Raw genomic sequence first — 14,640 nt, 5'->3', positions numbered from 1 at the left:
CACCCCTTCGTCCCCATGTGGGCCCTAAACTGTACCTGAGGCAGCCTGTAAAGAGGTACCAGGTTGAGGGGCTGAAGCCCCAGGTGCAGGCAGGCAGCAGCTCCTAGGGTGCCAGGCAGGGGGCTGGGAGCCGGCTCAAGTCTGGATGAGGGTGGAGCTGTGTAAAAGGGGGCGAGGAGGAAGGCTGTGGTGTTGAGAAGCACGAAGTCTGTGATGCCCTTTCAGGGTCTGAAGAAAGACTAGAAATCTTGATGGATCCATCTTCACGGCTTATTTTACTGTTGGTTTTGTTTCTGTGGGAAGAAGTTTGCCCATAGAACTGAACTGGCCAGAAACCCCAGACCATGGAGTGGAGCGGCCTTGGGAAGGAAGCCGGCTGAGTGACCCACTTGGAGACCACCTCACGCCCCACCCCCTCCCCATCCTCTCCACATCCCTCAGGTCAACTGAGAACAGCCTTCCCCACAAGTACCATCAGTGCACCGAGTTTGCCTGTGGGAGGTCGTTCTCAGCTGTGGCCCCTGCCCTCTGGTTGCTCACCATAGCCCACGCTTGGCCATCTCTCCCTCAGGGGACTCAGGGGAAAAATAAAGAGAGAGCCCCCCAGCCCAGGTGACCTGAACCTTAAATGGTTCTTTGGGTAAATCTGATATCTTTTATTAGACCAACTCATATAGTTGGGAAAATTCTTCTTTGCAAGCTTTTGAACACAAACACCTTTCATCAGGCTGAGGAGGCACCTGCAGGTGGTGTGCGCTCTTCCTAGATGGTAAAGAAGCCAGAGGCTGGGCTGCAGCAAGGAAGGCAGTCAGTGATCATGGAAATTGAGGAGTCAGTGGGTGAGAGACAGGTGGGGGTTGGGGTGGGGAATGAATGTAGCTGGTAAATAGTGGAGAGGTATCTAGGAAGTCAGATGTTAGGCAGGTTATATGTGTCATAAATCCAATGTCTATATTTAGTCCATGATTTTTTTTGTATCCAGTAGGTTGATGAAGTGAAGTTCCTAGGCTCATCTGGAAAAGGTGTTTTGTAAATTCCCTTTGAAGACTGGAACTGAGAGATTGGAGAGAGAGTGGTTGTCCTGTGAGAAATGTGCCCCCACAGGTACTGGGTATCCTTGACTTGGATAGATTTGTGGTGTGCATTTGTTCTGCTGTGCAATTGTTGTTTGGTCTCTCCCACATATTTTCCATTGGGGCATTTGGTGCACTGGATGAGATATATAACATGTTGTGGGATGTAGTAATTGTGGGGGTACTTGAGATATGTTGGCAGGTTTTACATTTCTTGTCCCGGCACGGTCTGGATCCGTTCAGTGTTTTGGGCTGAGGGAAGTTTGCTTCTGGTGATGAGGTTAGCACGGTTCGGCGCTTTTTTGAAGTCTGGGATGAGTGGCTCTGGAAAGATCTCTTTAAGAATTGGGTCTTCTTCTAGCCTGGGTTGCAATTGTCTGAGGATTTTCCATATAGGTCTCAGGGCAGGGGATGATATATCATAACCACTGGTGTTCGATTCATGAGGGTTTTCCTTCTGCACGGCAATAATTCTTCACGTGGTCTTCAGGGGCTCTTTCAAAAGTGTGATCTGCCTCTCTGGAGGGGTGTCCTTGTTGGGTGAAAGCCCTTTTGAAATTTGGGAGTTGACAATCATGGGTGTTCTCAGTGCAAATTCATTGGTATCTGAGGGCTTGGCTGTATGTCACAGCTTTCTTGGTGTGTTTAGGGTGATTGCTGGCTCTGTGCAGTTACATATGTTGGTCTGTGGGCTTCTTGTATACCATGTCTGTATTTTAACATACTGGATAATGATCATCCTTTAGACCTGCGCTTTCACGCTGCAGTTCTGCCGGGGACTCTTGCCAGCTGCAGTTGCGAGTGGCGAGCGGCAAACAGGGACGGGCTGGTAGCGCTGGGTAGGATGGGGCGAATCACTGCTTGCCTGAGGGTGGCAGCCGCACTGCAACCACAGCCCTTACTCACAGCTGTGTCTCATGTCACATTTAGCCTTGTTAACTGGCCTTACAGCAGAAATGTGTGTGTGTGTTTGAGCAGCAAAACACAGCCTGAGTGCCACTGTATCCTAGCAAAGAGGATTTCTTTTGTGGGAGAAGTCTCTCCAGATTGTATTCGGTAACGTGTGTTCAGCTCCTATCAGGCTGCTGCATGGAGGTGATCCAAGCTGAAGGCTTGGGTATCATGCTGGGGCTGGGACAGACAGTCACTTGATGGTTAATACCCGATCCCTGCACCACACTGGAGCCAGTTCAAAATGGCCCATGGTAGAAAGCCAGCTCACCCCGGCATGCGAGGGCCAAGTGCTCCTGGGCTGGGCAGTGCTGAGCACGTAGCAAGGAGGGTACTGGCTCTGTGCATGGGTCCTGCATGGGTGACAAGTTTTAGAGACCGGACCAGGGAAGTGGTTCTCTGTGGGCACCTGACCAGACAGCAAGGGACCCCCAAAAGCCTGCTTCAACCCGTTCCTGTCCCACTTCAGGTCTGCACTGTGGAAAGCCAGGAACCTGCTCACAAACAGACACTCAGACCCCACGGTCGAGGACTGTATTAAAATGGGGCTGAGTGAAATGTACTGGCACTACAGGAAGCCAGAAGAGGAGGATGGGAAAGAAATAGCAGATGTCACCAGGTGGAGAGAGGTCTGACATAGACTGGTTCAGGGGCAGGACCTCTGAGGAGGGCAGGGGGTGGGGGTACAGGTATGCAGATTCATAGGTTGTGAGGGGCTGGAAGGGACCTTGGAAGATTTCATAGATTTCATAGACATTAGGGCTGGAAGGGACCCAGGAGGATCATCGAGTCCAGCCCCTGCCCCAGGGGCAGGAAGTCAGGAGGGATCATAGGATCCCAACAAGATAAGCATCCACATGTGTCTTGAAGGTGTTGAAAGTCGGAGCTTGAACCGCCCCCGATGGCAGCCTATTCCAGACCTTGGGGGTTCGGACAGTGAAGAAATTCTTCCTTATGTCCAGCCTGAACCGGTCACAGTGGAGTTTGTGACCGTTCGACCTCGTCATCCCTTGGGGCGCTCTGGTGAACAGACGTTCCCCCAGATCCTGGTGGTCACCCCTGATAAACTTATAGGTGGCCATCAGACCACCCCTGAGCCTATGCTTTTCCAGGCTAAAGAGTCCCATGTCTCTCAGCCTATCATCGTAAGATCTGTTTTCCTGACCTCTGATCATGCGCGTGGCTCTCCTCTGGACTCTCTCAAGCTTCTCCATGTCCTTTTTGAATTGTGGAGCCCAAAACTGGATGCAGTACTCCAGCTGCGGCCTCACCAAGGCTGAGTACAAGGGGAGAATGATGTCCTGGGATTTGCTCGAGAAGCATCTATGGATGCACGCCAGTGTTTTGCTTGCTTTACTAGCCGCAGCATCGCATTGCAGGCTCCTGTTCATCTTGTGGTCAACCATGACCCCCCAGGAAAGACAACGGGGTCAGGTGACCACAACAAGGTGACTGTCCAGTCTCCTCTTGAAGATTTCCAGGGTTGGTGACTGCACCACCTCTGGAAGGAGCTTATTCCACAGTCTGGACACCCTGACTGTGAAGAAGTTTTTCCTAATAATGAGTCTGAAATGACTCCAGGAGTTTGTGACCATTACTCCTGGTTTTCCCCAAGGGTGCCTTGGAGAACAGTTGTTCTCTGAGCCCTTGATGTATGCCCCTTGTGTAGTGGTAAGGTGTTACCTTTGGTTGGCCTGTGCACGTCCTGCATCAGGAAAAAGCTCTTCAGTGCAGGTCAGGAAGGATCACAACTGATCCTACTTGGCCAAGTGTTCCTCCCAAGAGATGTCTGGATAATTGAAGTTGCCTGTGATGACCATATCCCATGCCTGTGCAGCCTCTATCAGTACTTGGGTGAACTCTAAATCCAGTTCCTCCCCCTGGTTTGGTGGTCTGTAGTATACACCTACAGTTAGGTCTCTCTCACCACACATGACATGGTCTTTTTTTGCACAGTAAACCAGTTAATTGCATAATATGTTCAAAAGGTGGCAGGGGCCTCAGGTGCTGTATCTAGTGAAGAGAACTCAGATGCGCACACACTGGCTGGGGGTGGCTGGCCCGGCTGTAGCACAGCCAAGATGTAACTGAGGTTGCCGTGCATCCCATGGAGGTGGGTGCTGCCGAGACGTGAGGCTAATGCCCCCATGTGCAGCTCTCGCACAGCAGTCACTGGCTGAATGGTTCATCCTGCTGGAGAGCAGTGTATGAGATCAGAGGCTGCCATGTGCTGACTGGATGCTCCTGTGCAGGCTGCATGGCAAACAGAGCCGTGTGGGCTGCTCTCTCAGCAGCGATGTGCTAGGGGGCCAGAAGTTCTACTGCGCTTATGATGAAGAGGATTTTGTCAGCTGCAACATCCAGAAGCAAACACAGAATCACAGAAGTCGGGTCGAAGGGACCTTGTAGATCTTCAAATCCGACCCCCCGCCTGGGCGGGAGAAAAACTGGACTCAAATGAGTCCAGCCAGGTAGGCATCAAGCCTCTTCTTAAAGACCCCCAGGGTAGGAGCCAGCACCGCTTCCCTTGGAAGTTGGTTCCAGATCCTAGCCGCCCTGACTGTGAAGTCGTTCTTGCGGATGTCTAATCTAAATCTACTCTCCAATAATTTGTGCCCATTGTTCCTTGTCATGCCAGGGGGCACTCGGGGAAACAGTGTTTCCCCCAAACCCTTCTGGTCCCCCCTAGTGAGTTTATAGACAGTCACCAGGTCCCCCCTCAGCCTTCTCTTGTGAAGGCTGAACAGGTTTAGGTCCCGCAGTCCTTCAGTGTAGGGTCTGCCCTGTTGTCCCCGGATCATGCGGGTGGCCTCCTCTGCACCCTTTCAGTGTTGTCCACATCCCTCCTGAAATGGGACGCCCAGAACTGGACGCAGTACTCCAGCTGCGGCCTGACCAGTGTCGTGTAGAGGGGAGGGTCACCTCCCTGGCTCTACTTGAGATGCACCTGTGGGTGCACGACAAGGTGCGGTTAGCCCTGCCAACCGTGACCTCACTTTGTTGGCCCATGTTCATCTTGGAGTCAATAATGACTCCCAGATCCCTTTCTGCCTCCGTGCTCTCAAGAAGGGAGTTTCCCAGTCTATAAATGTGCTGCTGGTTTCTACTGCCCATGTGCAGCACCCTGCACTTGTCAGTGTTGAAACGCATCCTGTTAGCCCATTCCTGTAACCTATTCAGGTCTTGTTGCAGTCTTTCCCTCCCTACTAGCATGCTCACCTCACTCCAAATTTTGGTATCATCAGCAAATTTAAACAGGTTGCATTTCACCCCATCATCCAACATGGGTGGTGGCTGTGCCAGTGGCGTTGGCCCAGAAGACGTGGTGGGCCAACGGCAAGACCTGGACCAGTTTGTGCAGTGGTACCTGAAGGAGAAGTGTCTGCAAACCCTGAAGAGCTTGCCGCAGGGGGGAAAGGCCACCCTGGCCCAGAGGGGTGAGGGAATGGTCCCAATGTCACAGGCTTCTAGAGCACAACAGACCTTGTGTGTTGCCGTGTGTTGCTGCCTGAAGCTGTCCTGGACCCAGGCTCATCACTAGCTGTCCCTGCCTTCCTGCCTCCCCAGTCTCCCCCACGGTGTTGGTGTCCCACAGAGATGTCCCCAACAGCTCCGCCGCCCTGTCCTGCCATGTGAGGGGTTTTACCCATGTCCCATCCATGTCTCATGGGTGCAGGAAGGAGAAGAGGTCCAACCGGAGACTTTCACTGGCAGGATCCTGTCCACTGCTGATGACAAATTCTACCTATGGACATCCCTGGAGCTTGGCCCTGCATCTGCCGTGCACCACTATGCCTGCCAGGTGGAGCGCAGCAGCCTGCTGGAGCCCTCTTTGACCTGGGGTAAGGGTTGTAAGGGGGATAATGGATGGGAGGCACCTCTCTGAGAGCTGAGAAAGGACCAGCTGCAGCACATGACCTCTGGCATCCCTGCCCATGGGCTGCATTCAGTGCTCTCGCCCAGACACTGCCATTCCCAGCGTAAGAAACCAGTCTACTGTTGTGCCGCCGCGCCCGCACACCGCGCCCGCATACTGCCCCATACGTAGTATCCTTATGTGTTGGCATATCGCCGCCTACAGCTCTACTGGCCACCGGGCACGTGCGGCCAGTGTGGGGTCATCGCATGATTTCAAGTAATTGAGTGCGCCAGTAACTCCCTCACTTTTTAGCTGCCGCACTCTTCAAATCAGGCCATGAATAGAATGCCCGAAGCTGACGGGGTGAAAGCGCACCTCGGGGTTGCGACGAGTATAAAAACCGGTGGTTAACACCGCTCGGGGAGGACTTAGCGAAATCCACCAAGTGTGCAACTTCCACACACCACAGGGACCGGCCACCCCGTGCCCCCCGCCATCGAAAACTCCCAGCGTACCCCTTCCCTGGTTAGCGCATCAGATCCTATGAGCAGTTCTGCTTCCCGGTAACTAGTGAACGTAAAATGAAACGAAATCTTTGTAAGAAGTCTGCAGCCTGCACCTCCGACGTAGAGTGTAAGTAAAAATAAACTTGTTTGAAGCCATACGAGTGAGTTCCCTGCCTGCCTTTATAAGTCCAGATACCTGACGAGCGCACACCCCTCTGCTACCCAATCGGGGAGCAACACCCGGGAGACACGGTTCTCAGCATGGAGGATGTCCTGTGGCAGGGAGTTCCACAGGCCAACAACAAGTTAATGTTCAGGGTGAGGGCAAGGTCTGAGGTGGTGCAGACTCAACAGCAGTGCTCCATCATCCCATCCACAGAAGGTGCATCCCTGGTGCATGCTGCCCTGTAACTTCTCCTCTTGTCCACCCCCCACAGTCCCTGACATGAAGGGTGGCCTGTCCCCTGGGATCCTGCCCTGGCTGTCCTCATCGTGGCCAGGGGAGTGAACATGGTTAGTGCTATCCTGGCCTGTGCCAGGATAGCGCTGGAGGAAGAAGCCAGCAGGTAAGAGGTTCCTCACACTGAGGGGGGAACTCACATCGAAGAAGAGACACCGCATCGTCGTGGTGGGTGACTCCCTGCTGAGAGGCATGGAGGGAACCATCTGTCACCCAGATCCCGTGGCACGAGAGGTTTGCTGTCTGCCTGGAGCCCGGATGAGGGGTGTCACGGCGAGGATTCCTGACCTCACACAGCCTTCCGACTACTATCCTATGGTCCTCAGCCATGTGGGCACAAATGATGCGGGCAGGATTAGTCAGGACCGTATCGTGAGTGACCACACATCTCTGGGGGCCAGGATTAGGAAGGCAGGAGTGCAGGTGGCCTTCTCATCGATCCTCCCAGTCAGCGGTCACAGTAGGCATCACATCACCTGTGTCAGAGACGTCAACCTGCGGCTTCGGAGTTGGTGCCATTGTGCAGGTTTTGGCTTCCTGGACCACAATCCACATCTCCATGCAAGGGACCTCCTGGGATGCGATGGGTTTCACCTTTCCACAAAAGGTAAGAGTCTCTTTTCTTGCAGGTTGGCTGATCTCCTATATCGGGCTTTAAACTAGGTTCGATGGGGGACAGGGATGAAGGAGATGGAGAGAATCTAGGACCTACAGTCTATGAGACATGCAACCGGACATCCCACTAAGGGGCCCCCTGGGCATCAGAACGGTGGGGCACAAAAGGCACCATTCGGGGGCTCAGGTGCCTCTACACTAATGCTAAGAGCATGGGGAGCAAGCAGGAAGGACTCACACTCCTGCTCAAGCAATAACTTTGATATAGTGGGGCTAATGGAAACCTGGGGGGACCCTACCCGTGCCTGGGCGGTGCATATTGAGGGCTACAGGTTGTACAGAAGGGACAGAGTAGGGAAGAGGGGGGAGGGGTTGCTCTCTATGTTAAGGAGCATTATACATCAACTCTAATCAACATAGAATTGGAGGAGGAGAAAGTTGAGGCATTGTGGGTTAGGATACATGGAGGACATGGGGAAGGGGACTTGGTGGTGGGGGTCTGCTACAGACCACCGCATCAAGAGGAAGCGCTAGACTTGGTGTTCTTGAGGCAGCTTTCCAAGGCCGTACGGGCTGGGGATGTGGTTGTCACGGGGGACCTGAACTACCTGGACATCTGCTGGGAGGAGCAGTCCGCCAAATCCAACCATTCACGTAGATCCTTAACCTGCGTGCAGGACCTTCACCTAACGCAGGAGGTAGAAGGTCCCGCTAGGGGAATGCCCTACTGGATTTGGTGTTGGCTACAGGCGATGACCTGGTAGGGGAGCTGCAGATTCGTGGTCACCTTGGAGACAGTGACCACCAATCAATTGAATTCACCATACGGCATAGAGTGGGTAAGATAACTAGTAGGGTGGAAGTGCTTGACTTGAGGAAGGCCAACCGCAGTGTGCTCAGGAGTTTAGTCAATGATGCCCTGCAGGATAGGAGTATTGGCGAGATGGGAGTCTAGGAAGGGTGGTTGTTCCTAAAGGAAGTGATCCTTCGGGTGCAGAGGAAGACAATCCCAGTGCAAGGGAAAGGGGGCAAAAGGGCCAGAAAACCTCCTTGGTTAAACAGAGAAATCCAGGGAAGCCTAAGGGCAAAAAGAGGCATATAGGCAGTGGAAGCAGGGGGAAGCTATCACGGAGGAATATACCTACTTGGCTGCCAATTGTAGGGAGGCGGTTAGAAAGGCCAAGGTGACTATGGAGCTGAGGTTGGCAATGGAAATTAAAGACAACAAAAAGTAATTTTTTAGTTATGCAGGGAACAAAAGAAAGGCACAGGGCAGCATAGGACCTCTACTGAACAAGAAGGTGGTGGACAGGGCAGACAAAGCTGAGCTCTTCAATGAGTTTTTTGCCTCTGTTCCTGAATAAGGGTCAAGCAAGTCTCCTAATGGCTTCTTAGGTGGGCATCAAAGAGACACCAGCCCACCAACTGTTGACGCTGACTTGGTGCAGAGGCACTTGGGTGGACTGGACGTGTTCAGTCAGCAGGCCCAGACGAGCTGCATTTGAAAGTACTGAAGCAACTGGCCGATGACATAGCAGAAAGCTATGCCGGCACGGCTGTTTGAGCACTCGTGGCACTCGGGTCAGGTCCCGGACGACTGGAAAAGGGCCAATGCGGACCCTGTTTTCAAGAAGGGGAGGAAGGAGGATCCAAGTAATTATGGGCCAGTTAGTCTCACCTCTATCCTTAGAAAAGTTTTTAAGAAAATTATTGAGGATCATATTTGTGGGAGTCCAGTGGGAAAAATACAGCAGCAGGGCAATCAGCATGGATTTGTAGCAGGCAGATCATGCCTGACAAATCTTGTTTCTTTTCATGATCAGGTCACAAAATGCTTAGACGCAGGAGCAGAGGTAGGTGTCGTTTACTTGGATTTTAGGAAGGCCTTCGACGCAGTATCCCACCCCAATCTAATAAATAAATTCAGAGACTGTGACTTAGTGGCAAATTTGTTTAGGGGTCGCACCCAGAACGTGGTGGTGGACAGGTTGGCAATGACCTGGAAGGATGTGGGCAGTGGGGTCCTGCAGGGCTTGGCCTTTGGACCTGTACTCTTCAACGTCTTCCTCAGTGACTTGGATGTGGGCGTGAAGTGTACTCGGGCCAAGTTTATGGAACCACCAGGTCTTTTTCTGCAGAGCTGCTGCCTAGCAAGTTGGTCCCACGCGTGTTCTGGCGTGTAGGATTGTCCTGTCTTCTGTGCAGGATTTTGCACCTGTCTTTACTGGACCTCATGAGAGGTTCATTATTGCCCAGTGAGAGTGTGGGCCCAGGCAGTTATTGCTAAGCAGCGCTTGTTGCAGGAACTCTTTTCCATCGCTCCACTCCAATTAAACTGGTGGAAATGTGTGAAGAAGTGGGGCTGAGGTGGGGACCAAAATAAGAGGCAGAGATTTAAGCAGCAGGGATAAAGGTTTCCAGGGTCACTCTGTGCACAGGTTTCGTACTGCTCTCGGAGGGTGTGGGAGCCTGTTGCGAAGGCAGCTGTGTTGGAGCAGGGGTGGCTTATTCCTGTGAGTTTAGATGAATAAGACATAGCAGTGAAAGGCAGTGCCTATAGCAGGGGCTGTAATAGTTTTACAGCAGTTACAGATTGGTCTACATGGTAAGTCTTGGGGCAGCCTGCATGTGCACTAGGCCTCAGGTCCTGAGTGCCATGGAGCAGGGGCCGTCCCTTGCTTGGGACCAAAGGTCGGGGAGGGTGCAGGTCCCAGCCCCCCACTCCAAGTCTGGGATCCAGGCCTTGCTGGGTGCAAGCCGGAGCAGAGCAGGACCCCGTGTCTCTGATTTGTAGGGCTCAGCCCCACGTGGACTGGATAAAGCAGAAGGGCCAAGAGTGCTGGGATGCCCAGAGCCAGCTTGTGGAGAGCACGCAAGGACATTCAAAGTGAATGTGGGCGCTGTACGACGGCACTGCAACCAGACTGGTGGTAAGTGGGAAAGTGGAGTGGAGCAGCGGTGACTAGGGCAAGGGGGAGGAGGAGCTCCTGTGAAGGACATTTCTGACCCCCTTCCTTGTACAGTATGATACCACCCTTTCTTCTTAGCATGCTTTCCCCGTTCTGTCCCACGTCTAGGTGCCTCAGGTTTGCAAGGCATCGCCCTGTTCTTGTGCCGCCTGCCATGGCCCTGGGCCGCAGGGTGAGGCACAAGGGAGCAGGGTGCCCACTAGCCAGCAGCACTGCCAGCTGAGGGAGGACCTGCCAGCTTTTAAGACCTTGCCAAGGCACAGACCCTGTGACAGTGACAGCATCAGATCCTGGGGGTCAAGGTCCTGTCTGTCTGCCTGCTTACCCTGACAGCGGGGAGAACTGCTTTCCCTGCTGATCCTAGAGGACACCTACGGGGGCTGTGACAGAGGGCCAGTAAAATGGGAAGCCCACCCTGAGTGGGGACAGCGGAGGCAGATGCTGCCCAGTCCCACTTTTCCCTCTTCCTCGATGCCAACCTGGAGAGAGAGTGGGGCCCAGTGAACTGCAATTTTCCCCAACTCATCTCCAGTCCAGCTGTGCTCACCCCTGGCCTCACTTCTCCCGCCGGCCTGGGGGCTTGGCAGAGGCAGGGTCTGTGGGCAGGTGGGGGCTCCCACTGCAGAGAGGGGGCTTCAGGGTCCTAGAGCGGGGCAGGGATGTGGGGCCAGGGAAGGCCCCCCACCGAGCAGGGATGGCAGGAGCCCCCAGGACACGGCGGGTGTCTGCTCATTGCAGCCCGTGTTTCCTCCACGGCGCTGTCTGTGCCCCCTCTTGCCCGGGTGCCAGCACTGGCTGGGCTGGAAGCTCGGTGGCTGCTGGGGGGCGGGGGGGTTCCTGCATCTCATCTTCAGAGGCTGCTTTTAGCATGTGGGTCCCTGGCCAGGCAGGGCCTATCTCAACCCCTGTCCAATCTGCTGTGGGTGGGGCAGTGCTGTTTCCTGGGCTGGGGTCAGGTCTTGCCCTCCCTCCAGTGCAACTGGCACCTCTGGCTGTATGTGGGGCCATGGGGCTCCTGGCAATCCCACCTCTTCTGTGTGAGCCCTGGGGGAGGGCCAGGGGTCAGCCCAGGGGTGCAGCTACCAGCCCCATGACCTGCCAGCCAGCTCCTGGTCACCACCGCTCCAGAGCAGGGTGAATGTGAAGGGCCCTCTGGCTGTGCTGGGAGCAGCTTGCATACCTCGGGGCACCCCAGACAGTGCCCACCAACTCTCAAACACAGCTAGAGAGCCGGCAGCTACTGCCCAGCAGTGCTCTGCCCACAGACTGGATGGTAGGAAACACAGGAAGATGGCCCCACAGTCCCCAGGGACCCTTTCGGCCAGAGCCTCCTTCCTGGTGACATAAATAGCCAACTTGGTCAGGGCCAGAAGGAGGTTAGCCAGGAGGTCCCGGGCCCTGGTGGGGCCACAGACCGGGACTGCAGAGATAAGCAAGTGAGGAGAAACGTGCAGGAGCCGAGTGCTGGGTCAGCGACTGCCCAGTGTTGCAGTCTCTCTGGTTCCTTCATCTCCCGTGTCTTCATCCCCCAGCTTAGCAGAGCTGGGTGGGGTCGGTGCCACCTCCTGAAGGGCCCACTGAGGAGAGGGCACAGCACTGAGCAACACCCTGCACTGATTCACCCCTTCCCAATGCCCTGATTTTACTGTCTTTGCTTTTTATAAAAAGAACGGGTAGAGGTGAGATGACCCTGGAAGTGATCCTTACTGAGACGGGCAAGGCTTTCATTACATCAGGCAGTGCGCGGGTCATGCTCTAGAGCAGCAGCTCTCAACCTTTTGGCCAGGTGCGCAGTGTGGGGTCCATCTGCAGCTATACTGCAGTCCGGGGGCTGGCCCCACCCTTGCCTGCCTCCCAAGGTGCTGGACCTGGGTCCGCACACCTGCCCCCCCCGTGCACCAGGGTTGTGACACCACTCCTCTGCTGCAAATCTCCAGACCATGAGAATGCCCATGGGCTGGATGACGTGGCACCATGGGCCAGAGGTTGCTCACCCTTGTCTAGAGCGTGCGTTTTGAATTCGTTGTGCATTAACCCTCACAGTGTATTTTTGCAGTGTTGTTCAACGTGTGCCTATAGCCTTTGTGGGTGACTCCAGGACAGGGCTGTGTTTTCAGGACATATAAAAAGCCTGATCTAAGAGCAACTTGTAATCTAAACTGGTGCCCAGGTGCCTGAACATCCCCAATTCAGGCAGGAGCAGAGGCAGCCAAATTCTCTCATTTGCACTGAACACTGCTGCTGAGGATGGAACCCTTTTCCCCGCTTCTTTTCTTTTTGGGGGGGGGGGGGGCGGGGTGTTGAGAGTTTAAGATTGTAAGAGCTTCTTTAGAGAATAAATGTGCACAGACGGTTGGGGCTAACACGTTTGATGTTGGATTTCTCGCACTCTAGCCTGTTTGGAGGTTTCTCTGGGGCTGGGCAGGGGCACGCAGCACGGCTGGGGGAGTAGGAGGTGCCGCGGTGCTGGAGCTGGCCTGATCTCTGCTGTCTCCATGCAGCAAACTGGCCCAGTGTGTCCAACACTGGTGAGGCCTGTTCTAAGCCTCCAACTGGCTGTAGTCCAGTCACATCCTCTGCCTGGACTGGGAACATCCCCTAGAGCAGTAGTTTTCAAACCTTTTGAGCTGAACCCCACTTTGAGTTACAACTTGTCACCGACTGCCCCCTGCAACCCCACCCCCTCATCTTAGCAGCCACCACAGCTCGTGGCTCCAGCACCTCCTACGTTGGCCCCACTGCAGCTCCAGGTAGAGCCGCACAGCAGCCCGCTGGCAGAGCCTGCCCAGGGCTCCCCACCCCTGCATCCCCCCACAAGGCTGCAGTGGCACTGGCTTCTTGCAAACTTCTTGCCTGCACTCCCCCAATGTCCTTCACCCCCCTCCCCAGGGGGTGCATCCCACAGTTGTAAAAACTGCTGTCATAGGGTCCTGAAGTGCCAGAAAGGCACCTGTCTGCTGGCAGTGGGGTCTGTGTGAGGACAGGACCCCTCCTGCTGCTGCAGCTGTCCCTGGCAACCATCCCTCCAGCCTCTGGGCAGCCCCCAGCCCCTGAGCCAGGACCAGAGAGACACCAGACAATGACAGGCTCATGCATTATTTCAGCTCTTCATTTATTTCACAAAATACATTGCACAGCCCAACCCCAGCTCCAAGACATACCTGACCCTGCCCGCCCCCCCCAACCAACACCCAACAAGCAGGTAACACTGGAGACTCACAGCAAGGTCACCAGGGTAGAGCACAACCCACCCCATGTCCTGCCCTTGTTTCTGGCTCTCCCCAACCTCTTCTACTACCTTTCCCCCCCAGGGACAGCTGCCCCCTCCCGACTAGGTTACAGGCCCTGCTGGGAGGCAGAGGGGCTCCTTCCCCGGTGGGGAGTTACTCAGCGAGCTGCCTCTGCACCAGGCTGTAGTAGGGGCCCCGGCGCGCCATGAGCTCCGCATGCGTCCCCTGCTCGGCCACGGCACCACCCTCCAGCACCACGATGTGGTCGGCTCCCTCTACCGTCGCCATGTGGTGGGCAATCACCAGCACTGTGCGGGCCCCCCCACTCAGCACTGCTGCACGGACCTGGGGAAGAGCAGAGACCGTCAGGGGACAGACAGCCTGAGGTGCCCCCGCCCCGCAAACCCGCGTGCGAATCTCGCCACTCACTGCAGCCTCACTCTCCACGTCCAAGGCGCTGGTGGCTTCGTCCAGTATGAGCACCCTCGGCTGCCGGATGAGGGCCCGGGCGATGGCGATTCGCTGTTTCTGCCCCACTGACAGCTGCCCGCCCTTCTCCCCCACCTCTGTGGGCAGGAGAGAGAGCAACAGTCAGGACACGTGGGCTGTCTCCCAGCCTGGGGAGCAGAGGTGTGGGCTGGGGGAGTTAGAGCAGGGGCGGGGGCTGGATGCCTGGCTTCTCCCCCCAGCGCTGTGACAGCACGGGGTCTGCTGGGTTGTAGAAGGGAGCCAGGAGGCCTGGGATCTCTCTGCAGCCCAGGAAGAGGTGTGTGGCTTCCCAAAACTTGTGGCCAGGTACACCATGGGACTCACCCGTCTCCAAGCCCTGGTCCAACGTGGCGATGAACTTGGCAGCATGGGCTGCTTGCGCTGCAGCCATCACCTGCTCCTTGCTACAGCCCTCCAGCCCATAGGTGATGTTTTCCCACACAGAGCCAGAGAAAAGCGTGGGCTCCTGCCCCACCAGTGCCACCTGC

At 55.2% G+C, this 14,640-nt stretch overlaps 2 protein-coding genes across 2 annotated transcripts in view; one reads left to right on the top strand and one right to left on the bottom strand.

The window, feature by feature from the left end:
• LOC149852907 (BOLA class I histocompatibility antigen, alpha chain BL3-7-like) overlaps positions 1–14,640 on the top strand; it is a 622,447-nt gene that overhangs the window by 175,467 nt on the left and 432,340 nt on the right. The gene's annotated exons all lie outside the window — the stretch shown is intronic.
• Positions 1–14,640, bottom strand: part of TAP2 (transporter 2, ATP binding cassette subfamily B member) — a 32,802-nt gene that overhangs the window by 11,261 nt on the left and 6,901 nt on the right. Inside the window, 3 exon segments of the mRNA XM_090029516.1 lie at positions 13,821–14,008; positions 14,093–14,229; positions 14,477–14,636. Coding sequence (XP_089885642.1) covers positions 13,821–14,008; positions 14,093–14,229; positions 14,477–14,636 — 485 coding nt within the window.

The sequence above is a fragment of the Crocodylus siamensis genome, chromosome 15, assembly GCF_052110815.1.
Source record: "Crocodylus siamensis isolate JL-2025a chromosome 15, ASM5211081v1, whole genome shotgun sequence".
Taxonomy (NCBI): Eukaryota; Metazoa; Chordata; order Crocodylia; family Crocodylidae; genus Crocodylus; species Crocodylus siamensis.
This window is presented reverse-complemented; position numbering and strand designations above follow the sequence as displayed.